Raw genomic sequence first — 15,919 nt, 5'->3', positions numbered from 1 at the left:
AGGAGTCCTGTATGAAATGTTGTTTTCTTGGGCTTTAGAATATTTTAGCATTTTGCCTCTTTAACTTCTTTTTTCCCTTGATATTCTAGGATGTAGATATCTATCTGCCCTTTTACAGTACTAGAATTTCTGACAGTTTTGTTATTACGGCATAACTTCTCAGCTGAAAATTTCTGTTACATAACTCATAGAAAAAGCCTTATTTATTTTCATAATGAGACTTCAGTTGACTTTGAAAAATGGCAGTTAACTTTCTTGACAGTACTTTCCCATGAGAAAATGTATTCAAAACCATCTAGCCCGGTACCTAATTACTTGATGCTGTTTTGTATCACAGAGTCATGTCCGACTCTTTGCAACCCCATGGACTGTAGCCTGCCAGGCTCCTCTGTCCATGGGGATTCTCCAGGCCAGAATATTGGAGTGGGTTGCCATGCCTTCCTCCAGAGGATCTTCCCAATCCAGGGACTGAACCCGGGTCTCCCTCATTTCTGGTGGATTCTTTACTGTCAGAACAACAAGGGAAACCCAATACTTGATGCTACTCAGATAATATGAGCTTCTATTTCCTCTTGATTTTTTAATGTTTTAGTCATAGTTTAATATATGTCTCCAGTACAAAAAGTGGGAAATGCAGGTAAGTACAATAAGGTCACACAATTACCCTACTATTAACATTGTGAATTTACCAGAGACTCTGACACACAGGGGTAACCATGGTGGGTTATCAACCAAAGGGGGGTATATCTTACTGTATTGTATATGGATACCCTCTTAATCCCGTTCAAGCTCTTTATTCTAGACCTTCGTTATGTTTCTTGGGCTCTGATACCCCACATCAGCGTATTCTCCTAGTAGTTGATCTCTTTACCCTTCTAGGCTGAGTCACCCCCACATGTGGTCCTCTCCTTACCCTTCCCACAAGGTCCCCTTCTACACCCCCCTTTGGTTGATAACCCACCATGGTTACCCCTGTGTGTCAGAGTCTCTGACACCCTGCTTTGAACACGCCACCCACCCACCCCCACCCCCACCCCGGGACTCTGACCCATCTAATGGCTGTACTCCTGAACTGTTCGGGAGAAGCAGGAAGAAAGAGAAAGGAAGCTATACAGTTTGAAGACTTAACGAAGGGCCTTGCAAAGGGCATAGCATCATGCCTGGTATGTTGTAGATATTTGGTGGCAGGGTGTATGTGTGTTTGTATATTTAATTCTTCCCTCCTTATCCTGAGATTTGGTGGTGAAAGAGAAAATACAAACATGTATTCCCAGCTGACTGTTTCTAATACCAACTCATCTGTATTTTCTCTTCCTGGTGTCCCTAATCTAACTCACTCTAGCTAATTCTGTATTGTCTCCCCGACTGATTATTTCTTACCTTTATCTCCCCCATTTCCTAAACTCCCAGCTTCCATATTTCAGCTAATGACTTGGCCTCTATTTAAATGTGATCAAGATTATTTGATGTGAATATGTTTATCTAATAACTTCAAAATGTTTCAATATTTTTAGCTCTCTTTACCTTCTTTCTTAAAACTGTTTGCCATTTATTATAATATATTAATATGTATACTATACTCCCTTTATATATGTAAATATAATGCTTTAATTATCATATATAAATATACAATCTCTTCCTACCTATTTTTTTCTAAGTCTCCTGTCCTTGTTAATAACTTGGCTTTGATAACTTCTCCTTTCCAGTTGAATATTTACCCTTCTTAATATTTTGTTCTTGATTTCACTGTTTTTCTGCTCCCCTAGATTATCAAATTGACCACATAATGTCAAAACACTTAGTTTAAGCTTCTGAGTTCCAATTTTTTTTTTTTTTACCTTTTCAACTCTCTGAACTCAGACATAATTCCTAGCTGTCCTAGAGCTCCAACAGCTTTTTTCAAACCTGTGTTTTTTTTTTTTTTTTGATTCCGTGCCATGGTTAATGATACCTATACAGTTCAAGGTAATTAAGCCAGAAATTGTCATGTTAACCTCTTTCCCATATCCAGTAATCCCATATGCCCCCATATCCAGTAATTTTCCTGTTATACCTTTTGTCTCTCAAATACTGCTCATTTTCAGACCAAGTCTCAGTGATGTGTAATACGATAGTCCTTATTTCATTCTGTTTTGAATTATAATGAACTCTTGAGTATTTTTTCTTTGGATTTATATATTCTTAGAAGCACATTCTACCATGATCATCTCTCTTTGTTGAATTAATACCCTTCAAGACTTTTTTTCTAAACTTGAATCAGTGTTTTACTATATCATTAACTGGCTTTTCTTAGGCAATAGAAACTTGGTCATGATTCATGATTTGATAATATGTATGTGGCCTGCAGAGACATTACTTTGTCGACAAAGGTCCGTCTAGTCAAGGCTATGGTTTTTCCAGTGGTCATGTATGGATGTGAGAGTTGGACTATAAAGAAAGCTGAGCTCTGAAGAATTGATGCTTTTGAACTGTGGTGTTGGAGAAGACTCTTGAGAGTCCCTTGGACTGCAAGGAGATCCAAGCAGTCCATCCTAAAGGAGATCAGTCCTGGGTGTTCATTGGTAGGACTGATTTTGAAGCTGAAGCTCCAATACTTTGGCCACCTCATGTGAAGAGTTGACTCACTGGAAAAGACTCTGATGCTGGGAGGGATTGGGGGCAGGAGGAGAAGGGGACGACAGAGAGTGAGATGGCTGGATGGCATCACCGACTCAATGGACATGAGTTTGAGTGAACTCCGCGAGTTGGTGATGGACAGGGAGGCCTGGCGTGCTATGATTCATGGGGTCTCAAGAGATGGACACGACTGAGCGACTGAACTGACCTGATGTGGCCTGTAATACACTATTCTTAGGGTTAATCCAGGTAAGAGAGTGGTTTTAGATGGTGTATAACCTAGCATAATCTGTGGGAAGACGTGAAATGGCCTTGGCTGTTATTACTAATAATGAATGGAATTTTTGCTAATTAGCCAGATTTTAATATCTGTAGATGAGAATGGTTTTCACACTTTGATATTTTTATCCAAATGCCAGAGGCCGGGTAGATATGTTGTAATTTAAAGTGGGTTAAATTTCATAAATCTGTTTTCTTCCTTTAAAGTTCTATTCTCCATCTAAAAAGACTTTACTCTTAAAAAGAAGTTTTATTTTTTACTTTGCCTTCTACAGTTAAGCATCTTTGCTTTTCTGTAGTAACACTTTTGGTATTATACGATTCTGGTAGTAATTGATAGCAAAAGAAATAAATGACAGTTGAAGCAAAGAGATTGCCAGGAAACCTCTTTGCTTATGATTATTCCTATTTATTCTGTGTTTTAAACTTCTTTCCCCAGTTAGGATACAGGTATCCCCCACTTGTTGAAAGTGTGGTGTACACCACTTGCTTTTATAGAAGGCCTACATTGGGTTTGTTGCTACCCCCCCAAAAAAAAATCCAAAGAGTGTTTTTTTTTTTTTATTGGAGGCAAATTACTTTACATTAATATATTGGTTGGTTTTGACATACATTGGCACGAATCCACCCCGGGTGTACATGTGTTCCCCCTCTTGAACCCCCCTCCCACCTCCCTCTTCCCCATATCCTCCCTCCAGGTCATCCCCGTGCACCACCCCCAAGCATCCTGTATCATGCGTCGAACCTGGACTGGTGATTCATTTCACATATGATAATATACATGCTACAATGCCATTCTTCCAAATCATCCCACCCTCACCCTCTCCCACAGAGTCCCAAAGACTGTTCTATACACCTATGTCTCTTTTGCTGTCTAGTATGCAGGGTTAAGGTTACCATCTTTCTAAATTTCATATATATACGTTAGTATACTGTATTGATGTTTTTCTTTCAGGCTGACTTCACTCTGTATAATAGGCTCCAGTTTCATCCACTTCATTAGAACTGACTCAAATGCATTCTTTCTGATGGCTGAAAAATACTCCATTGTGTATATGTACCAAAGCTTTCTTATCCATTCATCTGCAGATGGACGTCTAGGTTGCTTCCATGTCCTCGCTATTGTAAACAGTGCTGCAATGAACATTTCAGTACATGTGTTTCTTTCAATCCTGGTTTCCTCGGTGTGTATGCCCAGGAGTGCGATTGCTGGATCATATGGCAGTTCTATTTCCAGTTTTTTGAGGAATCTCCACACTGTTCTCCATAGTGGCTGTACTAGTTTGCATTCCCACCAACAGAGTGTTTTCACTTTTATGAAAACGGGTGAAAAGTGAAAATAGCATCCAGCGTTTGTTTTGCAGTGAGTGAGCTGTTCAAGGGGCTGCACACAACCCGAGCAGCAAGAATGCACTGCCAAACTCCTTCCCTAGGAACAGCGTGAAGCATCCCAGCTGCCACTGCTTTGAACCGTGTCTGTGAGCATCTGTGCTTTATCTCAATTTATTTTGTGCCTCTGTTAGCAAGATGTGTCCTAAGATAATAGTCTTCCTTTTTCATTTTAAGCCATTTTGGCCTATAAACAGTTTCATAGAAGTGCTCTGCTTTCAGAAAGTGGGAGAAACCCTGTCTTAACTTTGAATACTTACCCATTTTAGGTCCTTCTCTTGCCCCCAAAACTAGAATTATAGGGCAGTATTTTAATTATTGGATTAAAAGGCTTCTGTGATTTGGCTTGGGCTGGTGACTCAGACAGTAAAGAATCTGCCTGCATTGCGGGAAACCCGGGTTCATCCATGGGTTGGGAAGATCCCCTGATGAAGGAAAAGGGATACCCACTCCATTATTCTTGCCTGGAGAATCCCATGGACAGAGGAGCCTGGCGGACTTCAGTCTGTGGGGTCTCAAAGAGTCAGACACGACTGAGCTGCTGACACTTTCACACTATGATTTGGCTTCTCATATGATTTTTAAAGTTCTAAAACTGATTCAGAAGATTCGTAATTTGGTAGTTGTTACACATTCAAAGGAGTTGCTAACACATGTCTTGTCTTCAGACCACACCTTTTTTACTGACATTATCATCACTCATAGTTTATATTGTGTAATGAAATGATTTAGCTTCTTCATTTGATCCTCATCATTAAAGTTACCTGAGTGTCTGACAATTATAGGAGTGTGTATGTATGTATGTAATGGACAATCAGAAACATTGGACAGTATGTTGATTAAAATAAGACATTGTGAAAAAGCAAGAGAATAGGATAAGAGAGCATATAATTGGAGACTTAATTTGCTATTGAAGATACACAACAGGTTAGAAACAAGGCTTTACATAGGAGCAGTTTTAAGGGCTCAGATATTCCTAGGCATTCAATAGCCAAATTTGTTTGAGAGGCAGTATTTATGAGCAAAAAACAGTGAAAACCTATTTGATATTCAAAGCTTTGAGAGCTTTTCCTTGCAATAAAATAGTTTAAAAAAGTTAACCTACATGTCCATTGGCAGTTGAATGGATAAAGATGTGGTGTTTATTTATAAAATGGGTCATTAGCCATGAAAAAGACTGAAACAGTGCCATTTCAGCAACATGGATGGATCTAATGATTATCATATTAAATGAAGTAAGTCAGACAAAGACAAATATCATATGATATCACTTAAGTATGGAATCTAAAACAGTGATACAAAAGAACTTTTTTGTAAAAGAGAAATAGACTTGTAGACATAGAAAACAAACTTATGGTTACCAAAAGTATACGTTAGTAGGTTGGGATTAGCATATACATACTACCCTACATAAAACAGACAAACAACGAGGATTTACTGTATAGCACAGGGAATTATATTCAATATCTTGTGATAACTTATAATGGAAAAGAACTTTAAAAAGAATATGTGTGTATATATACATACTGTATACACACATATGTATATTTAACTGGATCACTTTTTTGTATACCTGAAAATAACACAAAACTGTAAGTTAACTATCCGTTCCGTTCCGTTCCGTTCGGTCGCTCAGTCGTGTCCGACTCTTTGCGACCCCGTGGGCTGTAGCCTACCAGGCTTCTCCGTCCGTGGGATTCTCCAGGCAAGAATACTGGAGTGGGTTACCATTTCCTTCTCCAGGGTATCTTCCTGACCCAGGGATCGAACCCGGGTCTCCCGCATTGGAGGCAGACGCTTTAACCTCTGAGCCACTAATCCTAAAGAAACAATTAGGGTCATTTAAAATCATTAGGATTATTAACTTTCAGATAAATCTCTCCCCAGAATTAGTGGAAACTAATTCTTTTGACTTTTTTAAACTTTAAAATTTAATTGTATAACCAATGGTTATAAAAAAGTCAAAAGAATTAGTTTCCACTAATTCTGGGGAGAGATTTATCTGAAAGTTAATAATCCTAATGATTTTAAATGACCCTAATTGTTTCTTTAGGATTTTTTAGTAATGTAAACAGAAGTACCATATAATTTCAGAATGTCTACCATGACAACATAATTTTTTTTATTATAGATACAAATTTTCTTTCATTGGTGATCAGTATTCTCAGATCTACTGTTTTGTTCAATAACTTTACTTCTACTGGTTTGCTCAACCCCTCCCACAGTCTCATGTTTCTCATCATCCTTTTAGATAGATCATTGTGAGAGTGGAAACCATATAGTTTAATTGTCTGGGTAAATGAGATTTTGGGTGTTGACAGTTCTGGTTTCACTAATAAACTGTATGTAATTCTAGAAAAATTTTCTTTGTTATTAATTAAGAAAAGGACAGTTAACTTTACACCGTTGTTTGCTTTTTTTCTTAGAACCTTCTGCCTGGACATTTCCAGCTATCCTTTTGGTTCTACTCTTTTCCATAGTATCACTGAGTCTTTTCTCTCCTCATCAGTACAGTTCAGTTCAGTTCAGTCGCTCAGTCGTGTCCAACTCTTTGTGACCCCATGAATCACAGCACTCCAGGCCTCCCTGTCCATCACCAACTCCCGAGTTCACTCAGACTCTCGTCCATCGAGTTGGTGATGCCATCCAGCCATCTCACTCTCTGTCGTCCCCTTCTCCTCCTGCCCCCAATCCCTCCCAGCATCAGAGTCTTTTCCAGTGAGTCAACTCTTCGCATGAGGTGGCCAAAGTATTGCAGTTTCAGCTTTAGCATCAGTCCCTCCAATGAACACCCAGGACTGATCTCCTTTAGAATGGACTAGTTGGATCTCCTTGCAGTCCAAGGGACTCTCAAGAGTCTTCTCCAACACCACAGTTCAAAAGCATCAATTCTTCGGCAATCAGCTTTCTTCACAGTCCAACTCTCACATCCATACATGACCACTGGAAAAACCATAGCCTTGACTAGACGGACCTTTGCGGGCAAAGTAATGTCTCTGCTTTTTAATGTGCTATGTAGGTTGGTCATAACTTTCCTTCCAAGGAGTAAGCGTCTTTTAATTTCATGGCTGCAGTCAGCATCTGTAGTGATTTTGCTGCTGCTGCTGCTGCTAAGTCACTTCAGTCGTGTCCGACTCTGTGTGACCCCATAGACGAAAGCCCACCAGGTTCCCCCGTCCCTGGGATTCTCTAGGCAAGAACACTGGAGTGGGTTTCCATTTCCTTCTCCAATATGTGAAAGTGAAGTCGCTCAGTCGTATCCGACCCTTAGCGACCCCCCGGACTGCAGCCTACCAGGCTCCTCCATCCATGGGATTTTCTAGGCAACAGTACTGGAGTGGCTTGCCATTGCCTTCTCCAGTAGTGATTTTAGAGCCCCCCAAAAAAGTCTGACAATGTTTCCACTGTTTCTCCGTTTCCCATGAAGTGATGGGACCAGATGACATGATCTTAGTTTTCTGAATGTTGAGTTTTAACCCAACTTTTTCACTCTCCTCTTTCACTTTCATCAAGAGGCTTTTGAGTTCCTGTTCACTTTCTGCCATAAAGGTGGTGTCATCTGCATATCTGAGGTTATTGATATTTCTCCCGGCAATCTTGATTCCAGCTTGTGCTTCTTCCAGCCCAGCATTTCTCATGATGTACTCTGCATATAAGTTAAATAAGCAGGGTGACAGTATACAGCCTTGATGTACTCCTTTTCCTGTTTGGAACCAATCCGTTGTTCCATGTCCAGTTCTGACTGTTGCTTCCTGACCTGCATATAGGTTTCTCAAGAGGCAGGTCAGGTGGTCTGGTATTCCCATCTCTTAGAATTTTCCACGGTTTATTGTGATCCACACAGTCAAAGGCTTTGGCATAGACAATAAAGCAGAAATAGATGTTTTTCTGGAACTCTCTTGCTTTTTCCATGATCCATCGGACATTGGCAGTTTGATCTCTGATTCCTCTGCCTTTTCTAAAACCGTACTGGTACATAAAAAAAAATTGTCTGTGGTCATCCGAATTATCATTAGTGAGTCTGAATGCTGGCATACAACCTAGAGGGTTGAGTTGTTGGGGGAGAGTGGGGGGAGGCTCAAGAGGGAGGGAATATGTGTACACTTACAGCTGTCTTATGTTGTTATATGGCAGAAACCAACACAACATTGTAGAGCAGTTGTCCTCCAATTAAAACTTTTTAAAAATTGTCCTGATTTAATTTAAATATAATTAACTTCATCAATTTAAAAATGAGTTATTTGAGGCCTGGAGAGGTTGAGATTTGCCAAGAAAGGAAAGAACTAACATTCACAGAACACCGACTATACCAGACACAATCATTTTATATTCCAGTTCTGTGAAATATGTTCTGTTTTCCCCATTTTAAAGAATCTCAGAGGTCAAGAAATTTGCCAAGGACCATAAGACTAGTCATGGTGGAGGCAGGATGAAAAACCGTTCTCTTGCAGAGTCCAGGGTCTCTTCTAACTCCTGTCAGCAAACATTAAGAGCTGATCAGCTAAGTCAGTGCAGGAACATAGGATTAAGAAACCAAAACTTATAACAAAGGATATTTTCTGAGTGATAACTTTCATTTTATGAAAAGACTCAAAGATAAAAACTAATTATCGTGAGTTGTACTGGAAATCAGTTATCTAGAGATTCTTTAGCCTCTTGTTTTAGGCTTTTAACAGACACTCTTGCTGACAAAGGCAGGCTTCGTTTGTCCCAGCATGTGATTGGTCTTTGATGTTTGTTGAATGAGGCCAAGCTTGGAGAGGATTGGGCTCTGTGTTACCTTTTAAAATATTTACTTATTTTTATTTATTGTGGCATGTAGGATCTTTTAGTTGTAGCATGTGGGATCCAGTTGAGACCAGGGCCTGAACCCAGGACCCTTGGATTGGAAGCATAGCGTCATAGCCAGTGGACCACCAGGAAGTCCCACCTTTTTAAACATGATTTGGTGTTTGTGAGAATTAATAGCCTACTTTTCAGAGTTTCTGAAATGAGATTGCAAAAAACTGAAACTGAGCATGAAAGTAGTAGGAAAAATTAAGGCTCTAACGTGGTATTATGGAATGCCCATTCATAATGAAAGAGCTGAATGTTTAAAGTATGTGTGCAAACCTGGGCCTCCATTTGCCCTGCTTATATTTATTTGTGAACTCTAAATCTTTTATTTAAGCACTTCATCTCATTAACTGTTGGTAACTACATTTTTGAAGCAACACCTTCTCTTTAGCCTCCTGATATCTGATCCACTGTTCTTGTGAATGTGATGACCTAAGTGGTAATCAGATCACCCAAGAGTAGCTTTTCACATTGTTTTTCAGAGGTATTTCTTTTCTGGAATCATAACTGGTACATGTTTCCCACTTCACCATTTAATTACCTAGTTTTTAGTATTTGTATTCTCGATACCTTCATTTTCATTATAATTTCTTTTCCGGGGAAGCCAGAGCCAAATGGCAGACACCTGGACAAAGACAGTCTTTTTCTTTATCTACCAATTCTTTCCTCTCATTCCTTTCTATCCCTTCATCCCTGACTGTCCCTCCCACCTCTCCCTCTCCTTGTCCCACCCCTCTATTTCTCTTCCCCATTTTGTCTCAGTATATAGAAAAATAAAAACTAGAATGATGACAAATAGAGCTAGATGATTCCTTGCAAAGATAATATTCATTGACAGAAATCTATTAGTTTCTTGGATAACCAATTCAGATTACTTTGTGTTTCACTAGACCTGGGTTAGACTCCTGCTTTATAAAAATAGTACATATCCATTGTAGGGAGAAAAAGTGATATAGTATCAGTGAATATAAAGCAGAAAGTAAAAGTGCTGTTATTTTCTGTACTTTCCAGAGATACTGTTAATGGTTTTTATGTATCTTTTTGAAATGTCTGCTATATATATATATTTATATACATGTTTAATGTAGTTAATTAGCTCCATCCATTTGCCTTTTACAAGCGGGTCTTCAGAATGTCATAAAGCATCTATTAGTTCAATTTTAGTGTGCTTGATACTACTAAATTATAGTATCTCAATTTCTTTTCTCATTTTTTCCTTAAAATTATTTTTTTAAACCACTTTCAGGACACTGGTCCCTCGAATATTTTCTGTATTTTTTAATTGTTTTTTTAAACCAGTCTTAACATTTGCATCATATAGCTTTGATGCAGTTGAAATAATTGATTAAAAGTAATTCCAGGAGTGTTATATTCTGAGTAATTAGGAATTAAAGCCTGTGAGGAGAAAATTTAGAATTGTGCTTGCTGTCATTATGGGGAGTATTGTAAATGATCCATATAAGATTAAAAGACCTGTTGTTATAGATACAGAATGCATCTATAGAGGGCAAAGTGTTTGGTCTTCTGGGACCTGGTGAAAAAGGCTGACTGCTGATTAGCTCTGGTTGGGTAAGATTACACTCGAGGCTTAAGGTGTTTGGGGCATCTGTGGGAGTAATAATCAGAGCATTGATAAAATTTGCTTTTTGTAGCCAGGCACCAGAGAATGAATGTTACTTTCTTAACGTGTATAAAACTATCAGCTGCACATCAAATGTTAATCAGAGTTTGAGTCCTCTCTTACAATACAATAGAAGCAATGTTTTTCCCTCCTTGAAGCACAGCATCATGTAGAGAATACGGTCAAAATTCATGAAACTACTTATACGTTAATTACATAGGTATTTGTCTACCAATAAAACATTATTTACATATATATCCTTTTGTTCCTATAGAATGTTAGGCACTTTTCTAAACACCCAAACAGTGGAGGCATTTTGTGGGTCAAGGAAGAACAGTCAGGCAGTTATAGTTCAGTCGCTCAGTCGTGTTCGACTCTTTGCGACCCCATGAATCACAGCACGCCAGGCCTCCCTGTCCATCACAAACTCCCAGAGTTCACTCAAACTCATGTCCATCGAGTCGGTGATGCCATCCAGCCATCTCACTCTCTGTTGTCCCCTTCTCCTCCCACCCCCAATCTTTCCCAACATCAGAGTCTTTTCCAGTGAGTCAACTCTTCGCATGAGGTATTGCATGAGGTATTGCAGTTTCAGCTTTAGCATCAGTCCCTCCAATGAACACCTAGGATTGATCTCCTTTAGAATGGACTGGTTGGATCTCCTTGCACTCCAAGGGACTCTCAAGAGTCTTCTCCAGCACCACAGTTCAAAAGCATCAATTCTTCGGTGCTCAGGTTTCTTCACAGTCCAAGTCTCACATCCATACATGACCACGGGAAAAACCATAGCCTTGACTAGTCGGACCTTGGTTGACAAAGTAATGTCTCTGCTTTTTAATATACTATCTAGCTTGGTCATAACTTTCCTTCCAAGGAGTAAGTGTCCTTTAATTTCATGGCTGCAGTCAGCATCCGCAGTGATTTTGGAGCCCAAAAAGATAAAGTCTGACACTCTTTCCACTGTTTCCCCATCTATTTCCCATGAAGTGATGAGACCAGATGCCATGATCTTTGTTTTCTGAATGTTGAGCTTCAAGCCAAACTTTTCACTCTCCTCTTTCACTTTCATCAAGAGGCTTTTGAGTTCCTCTTCACTCTCTGCCATAAGGGTGGTGTCATCTGCATATCTGAGGTTATTGATATTTCTCCCGGCAATCTTGATTCCAGCTTGTGCTTCTTCCAGCCCAGCGTTTCTCATGCTGTACTCTGCATATAAGTTAAATAAGCAGGGTGACAATATACAGCCTTGACGTACTCCTTTTCCTATTTGGAACCAGTCTGTTATTCCATATACAGTTCTGACTGTTGCTTCCTGACCTGCATACAGGTTTCTCAAGAGGCAGGTCACGTGGTCTGGTATTCCCATCTCTTTCAGAATTTTCCACAGTTTCTTGTGATCCACACGGTCAAATGTTTTGGCATAGTCAATGAAGCAGAAATAGATGGTTTTCTGGAACTCTCTTGCTTTCTCCATGATCCAGCGGATGTTGGCAATTTGATCTCTGGTGCCTCTGCCTTTTCTAAAACCTGCTTGTACATCTGGAAGTTCACGGTTCACATATTGCTGAAGCCTGGCTTGGAGAATTTTTTTTTTTTTAATTTTTATTGGAGGCTAATTATTTTACAATATTATATTGGTTGGTTTTGCCATACATTGACATGAATCCGTCCTGGGTGTACATGGGTTCCCCCTCCCGAACCCCCTTCCCACCTCCCTCCTCCCCTTATCCTCCCTCTGGGTCATCCCCGCATACCAGTCCCAAGCATCCTGTAACATGCATCTACCCTGGATTGGCGATTCGTTTCACATATGATAATATACATGTTTCAATGCCATTCTGGCTTGGAGAATTTTGAGCATGACTTTACTAGCGTGTGAGATCAGTGCAATTGTGTGGTAGTTGGAGCATTCTTTGGCATTGCCTTTCTTTGGGATTGGAATGAAGACTGACCTTTTCCAGTCCTGTGGCCACCACTGAATTTTCCAAATTTGCTGGCATATTGAGTGCAGCACTTTCACAGCATTAGGCAGTTAGGAGGTAGCTAAAATTTGAAAGTGGCCAAAATATTACATAATATTTTTCTCAGTTAAAGAACATATTATCTGATTAAAATGCCTTCTCTGTTAGACACGTGTTACTACTGAACTTCTGTTAATATTTTGTATGGCATTAAAATATAATGTAGTTAATGTCTTCCTGCTTTTTCACAGAACTGTATTTGAACGTGGCCTTGGCATTTAATTTTTTGTAGAAGGAATAAATACACAAGAGAAACAGCTATCAAGGTTAGGTGATTTAGTCAAGTCTGTGTAGTATGTGTGAGACAGAAATAGCATATAACCTTTGGATAACTTGTCAAGTTTTTTTTTTTATACACAGCTCTGCAAATTATTCTTGATCTGTGACCTTAAGTCTTGAGATGATCGTTCTTCTCTTGTTTGTTTCACTTCTCTTTTTGCTCTGTTACGATGGACCGTAAGATTATGTTTCTTTCAAGGGAAAAGCTTGACCACAGCTGCGTGTGTTCTAATCTTCTGTCTTGCCAGATTTCAGGGTGGAATAAAGTGAGGCTTCAGGTCAGAAATGAGTCTTCCCTTCTGAATTCCTTTCCTGTCTCTTCTAGTGCCCTGCCACCACCCTGATTTCATGATGCTTCTGAGGTCCTGTACACATATCCCAGGATGCAGTTTTCAGAGACAGTTAAGTCTGAATTCATATGTAAGGGTAGTTTGTTAATGGCATTATATATCACTAAACAGAACCCTGAGCATCTCCTGAAACACCTGTGGTTAGTTTTAAAGGCTCCTATCTCGTAGTTTTCTTCAATAAACCAGGCAGTCTGTTTATGTAACTAAAGGGTCTGCTCTGGTATTATTTTCATAACAAAATGAAAACTAAACAAAAGAGAACTGATGTTTCCACTTTAGAGAAATTTAAATGCTTGTAGTTGAAAATGACACTTAAACTGAGTTTTGTTTTTTTTTTTAAAAGATCCCACAAGGTATTCTGTTACAGCACATGTTGTTCCTCCTCTCGTCTATGAAATCTTTGAATAAAAGTTGATTACCCAGTAAAACAAGCCATCATTTTCTTTTTTATATTTTTAGAGCAATATTCTGCATCACCATTCTGCCATTTGCAAGAATTTCAGCCTTTAAAAAACTTTTCCACTTTTAACCACTGCCTCTGCAAGGTTTATTAGACTTTCCACACCTTTTAAAATCTGGAGCTGTTTCGTAGCATACTGTGGTTGCACTGGCATGCTTTTTTGAGTTGGTCTGTTGTACATGCATTATTTTATTTTCCCTGACTTTAGAACTGTGGGGTATATATTCCCATGTCCATATTCTTGAGTCATCTTGAAATAAAAACACTTGGATGTTCTTGGATCCCCTTGTGATCAAGTTAAGCATGGTCAGACTCCATGCTTCCATTGCAGGGAACTAACATCCATCCCTAGTCAGGGAACTAAGATCTCTCATGCTGCATGGCACAGCCAATAAATTAACTACTTTAAAAAAACAAACAAAAAACAAAAACTACCACAGTTCTTTTTAAAAGAGAACCTAGTGCATTGTTTTGTACCTGAAAACAAAATACTGCCAAAATAATTATTAAACATATTGGTACCTGTGTCTGGGAAATCCCATGGGCAGAGGAGCCTGGTGGGCCATGGTATATAGTACAAAAGAGTTTTACATGACTTAGCTACTAGGGTTTCCCTGGTGGCTCAGATGGTAAACAGTCTGCCTGCCGTGTGAGTGACCTGGGTTTGATCCTTGGGTTGGGAAGATTCCCTGGAAAAGGGAACGGCTGGCTACCCACTCTAGTATTCTTGCCTGGAGAATTCCATGGACAGAGAAACCTGGCAGGCTGCATACAGTCCATGGTGTTGCAAAGAATCAGACACGACTTGAGTGACTTTCAGCACTCACTCACTAGCTACTAAACGATAACAACAAAACCTATTATTTATTGGTTTTGGTTATTGTTTCAATGAAGAGTATGCAGTGCATTGAAATAGTAACATGTTTTAAAAAAACATGTTGATTGAATTAGCCCAGTCATTCTGAATTATTATGTTAGAGCTGAATTACTCCTATGGAATCTATTTCTTATACTTACCTTTTATGATTTTAAGAAAGATGATTGAATTCAGGATTTAAGAGCGTAAGAGGAAGCTAGTCATCTCAGTTCAGCACTACCGTTAAGACTAACCATTTGGTTATTGCTTACCTAGGACTTAGTAATCATGCTTTATAGAGATTGATGGCTGTTTCGGTTAAGTATGTGTGATTTGGTCTACATGTTAAAGGATTTTAATTTGCAGGGTATTAGTATATCATCAGTTCAGTTCAGTTCAGTCACTCAGTCGTGTCCGACTCTTTGCGACCCCATGAATCACAGCACGCCAGGCCTCCCTGTCCATCACCAACTCCCAGAGTTCACTCAAACTCATGTCCATCGAGTTGGTGATGCCATCCAGCCATCTCATTCTCTGTCGTCCCCTTCTCCTCCGGCCCCCAATCCTTCCCAGCATCAGAGTCTTTTCCAGTGAGTCAACTCGTCGCATGAGGTGGCCAAAGTATGTCATGAAAAGTGGTTTTTAAAATAAAGAAGTCACAGGAAAGTGCTGAAAAAGAACAGTATTTCAAAGAACAGAGAAATTAGAATAAATAAGATTAATGTGTAGGAGAGAATAACAGAAATGAAGGGTACTTACAGAACAGCCCCAGATACATACTGGATGTCTGGGCATTTCTTTCTCTCTTCTAGAAAATGTGTAAAAGCATGTACATCCTTAAAAAGTCTGTAAAAGTCACACCTTTAAAAAATGATTTAACAATTTTTTTTTTACCTCCTTTATGTCTGTCTTTAAAACATTATCAGCTTATCAATTTTTTGTTTCTTGAAATGAGATTTTAAAAAGAACGGGTAGAAAAGAGGACTTGTGGGTAGAATGATCTTGTGAGTCAGAAAATACTCTTTCTTCAATTTACTCATGTCTTTGCCTGTCTCTGGTAACTGTCTCCAGTCTCTAAATTGTAATTATCTGAAGTAATTTTAATTTCTCAGAATTCTAATTTTCAATTAATGGTCATAATGAAAACTCTTAAACTATAGGCTTTTGACCCATGTCAGAGTCCTCTTGATTATAGGAAATTGAGTGGAAATT

General features: G+C 39.1%; 1 protein-coding gene across 7 annotated transcripts in view; it reads left to right on the top strand.

The window, feature by feature from the left end:
• PHTF2 (putative homeodomain transcription factor 2) overlaps positions 1 to 15,919 on the top strand; it is a 138,020-nt gene that overhangs the window by 59,947 nt on the left and 62,154 nt on the right. Inside the window, exon 1 of one of the 7 annotated variants that reach the window (XM_055420688.2) lies at positions 13,397 to 13,442. The exons of the other annotated variants lie outside the window; for them this stretch is intronic. Coding sequence (XP_055276663.1) covers positions 13,425 to 13,442 — 18 coding nt within the window. The 5' untranslated portion in view covers positions 13,397 to 13,424. Of the gene's footprint in view, positions 1 to 13,396; positions 13,443 to 15,919 lie in introns of those variants that run through there. 7 annotated transcript variants of the gene reach the window in all.

This window comes from Moschus berezovskii, chromosome 3 (genome assembly GCF_049115385.1).
Source record: "Moschus berezovskii isolate FMDL1 chromosome 3, NW_MosBer_1.0, whole genome shotgun sequence".
NCBI classification, from domain to species: Eukaryota; Metazoa; Chordata; class Mammalia; order Artiodactyla; family Moschidae; genus Moschus; species Moschus berezovskii.
This window is presented reverse-complemented; position numbering and strand designations above follow the sequence as displayed.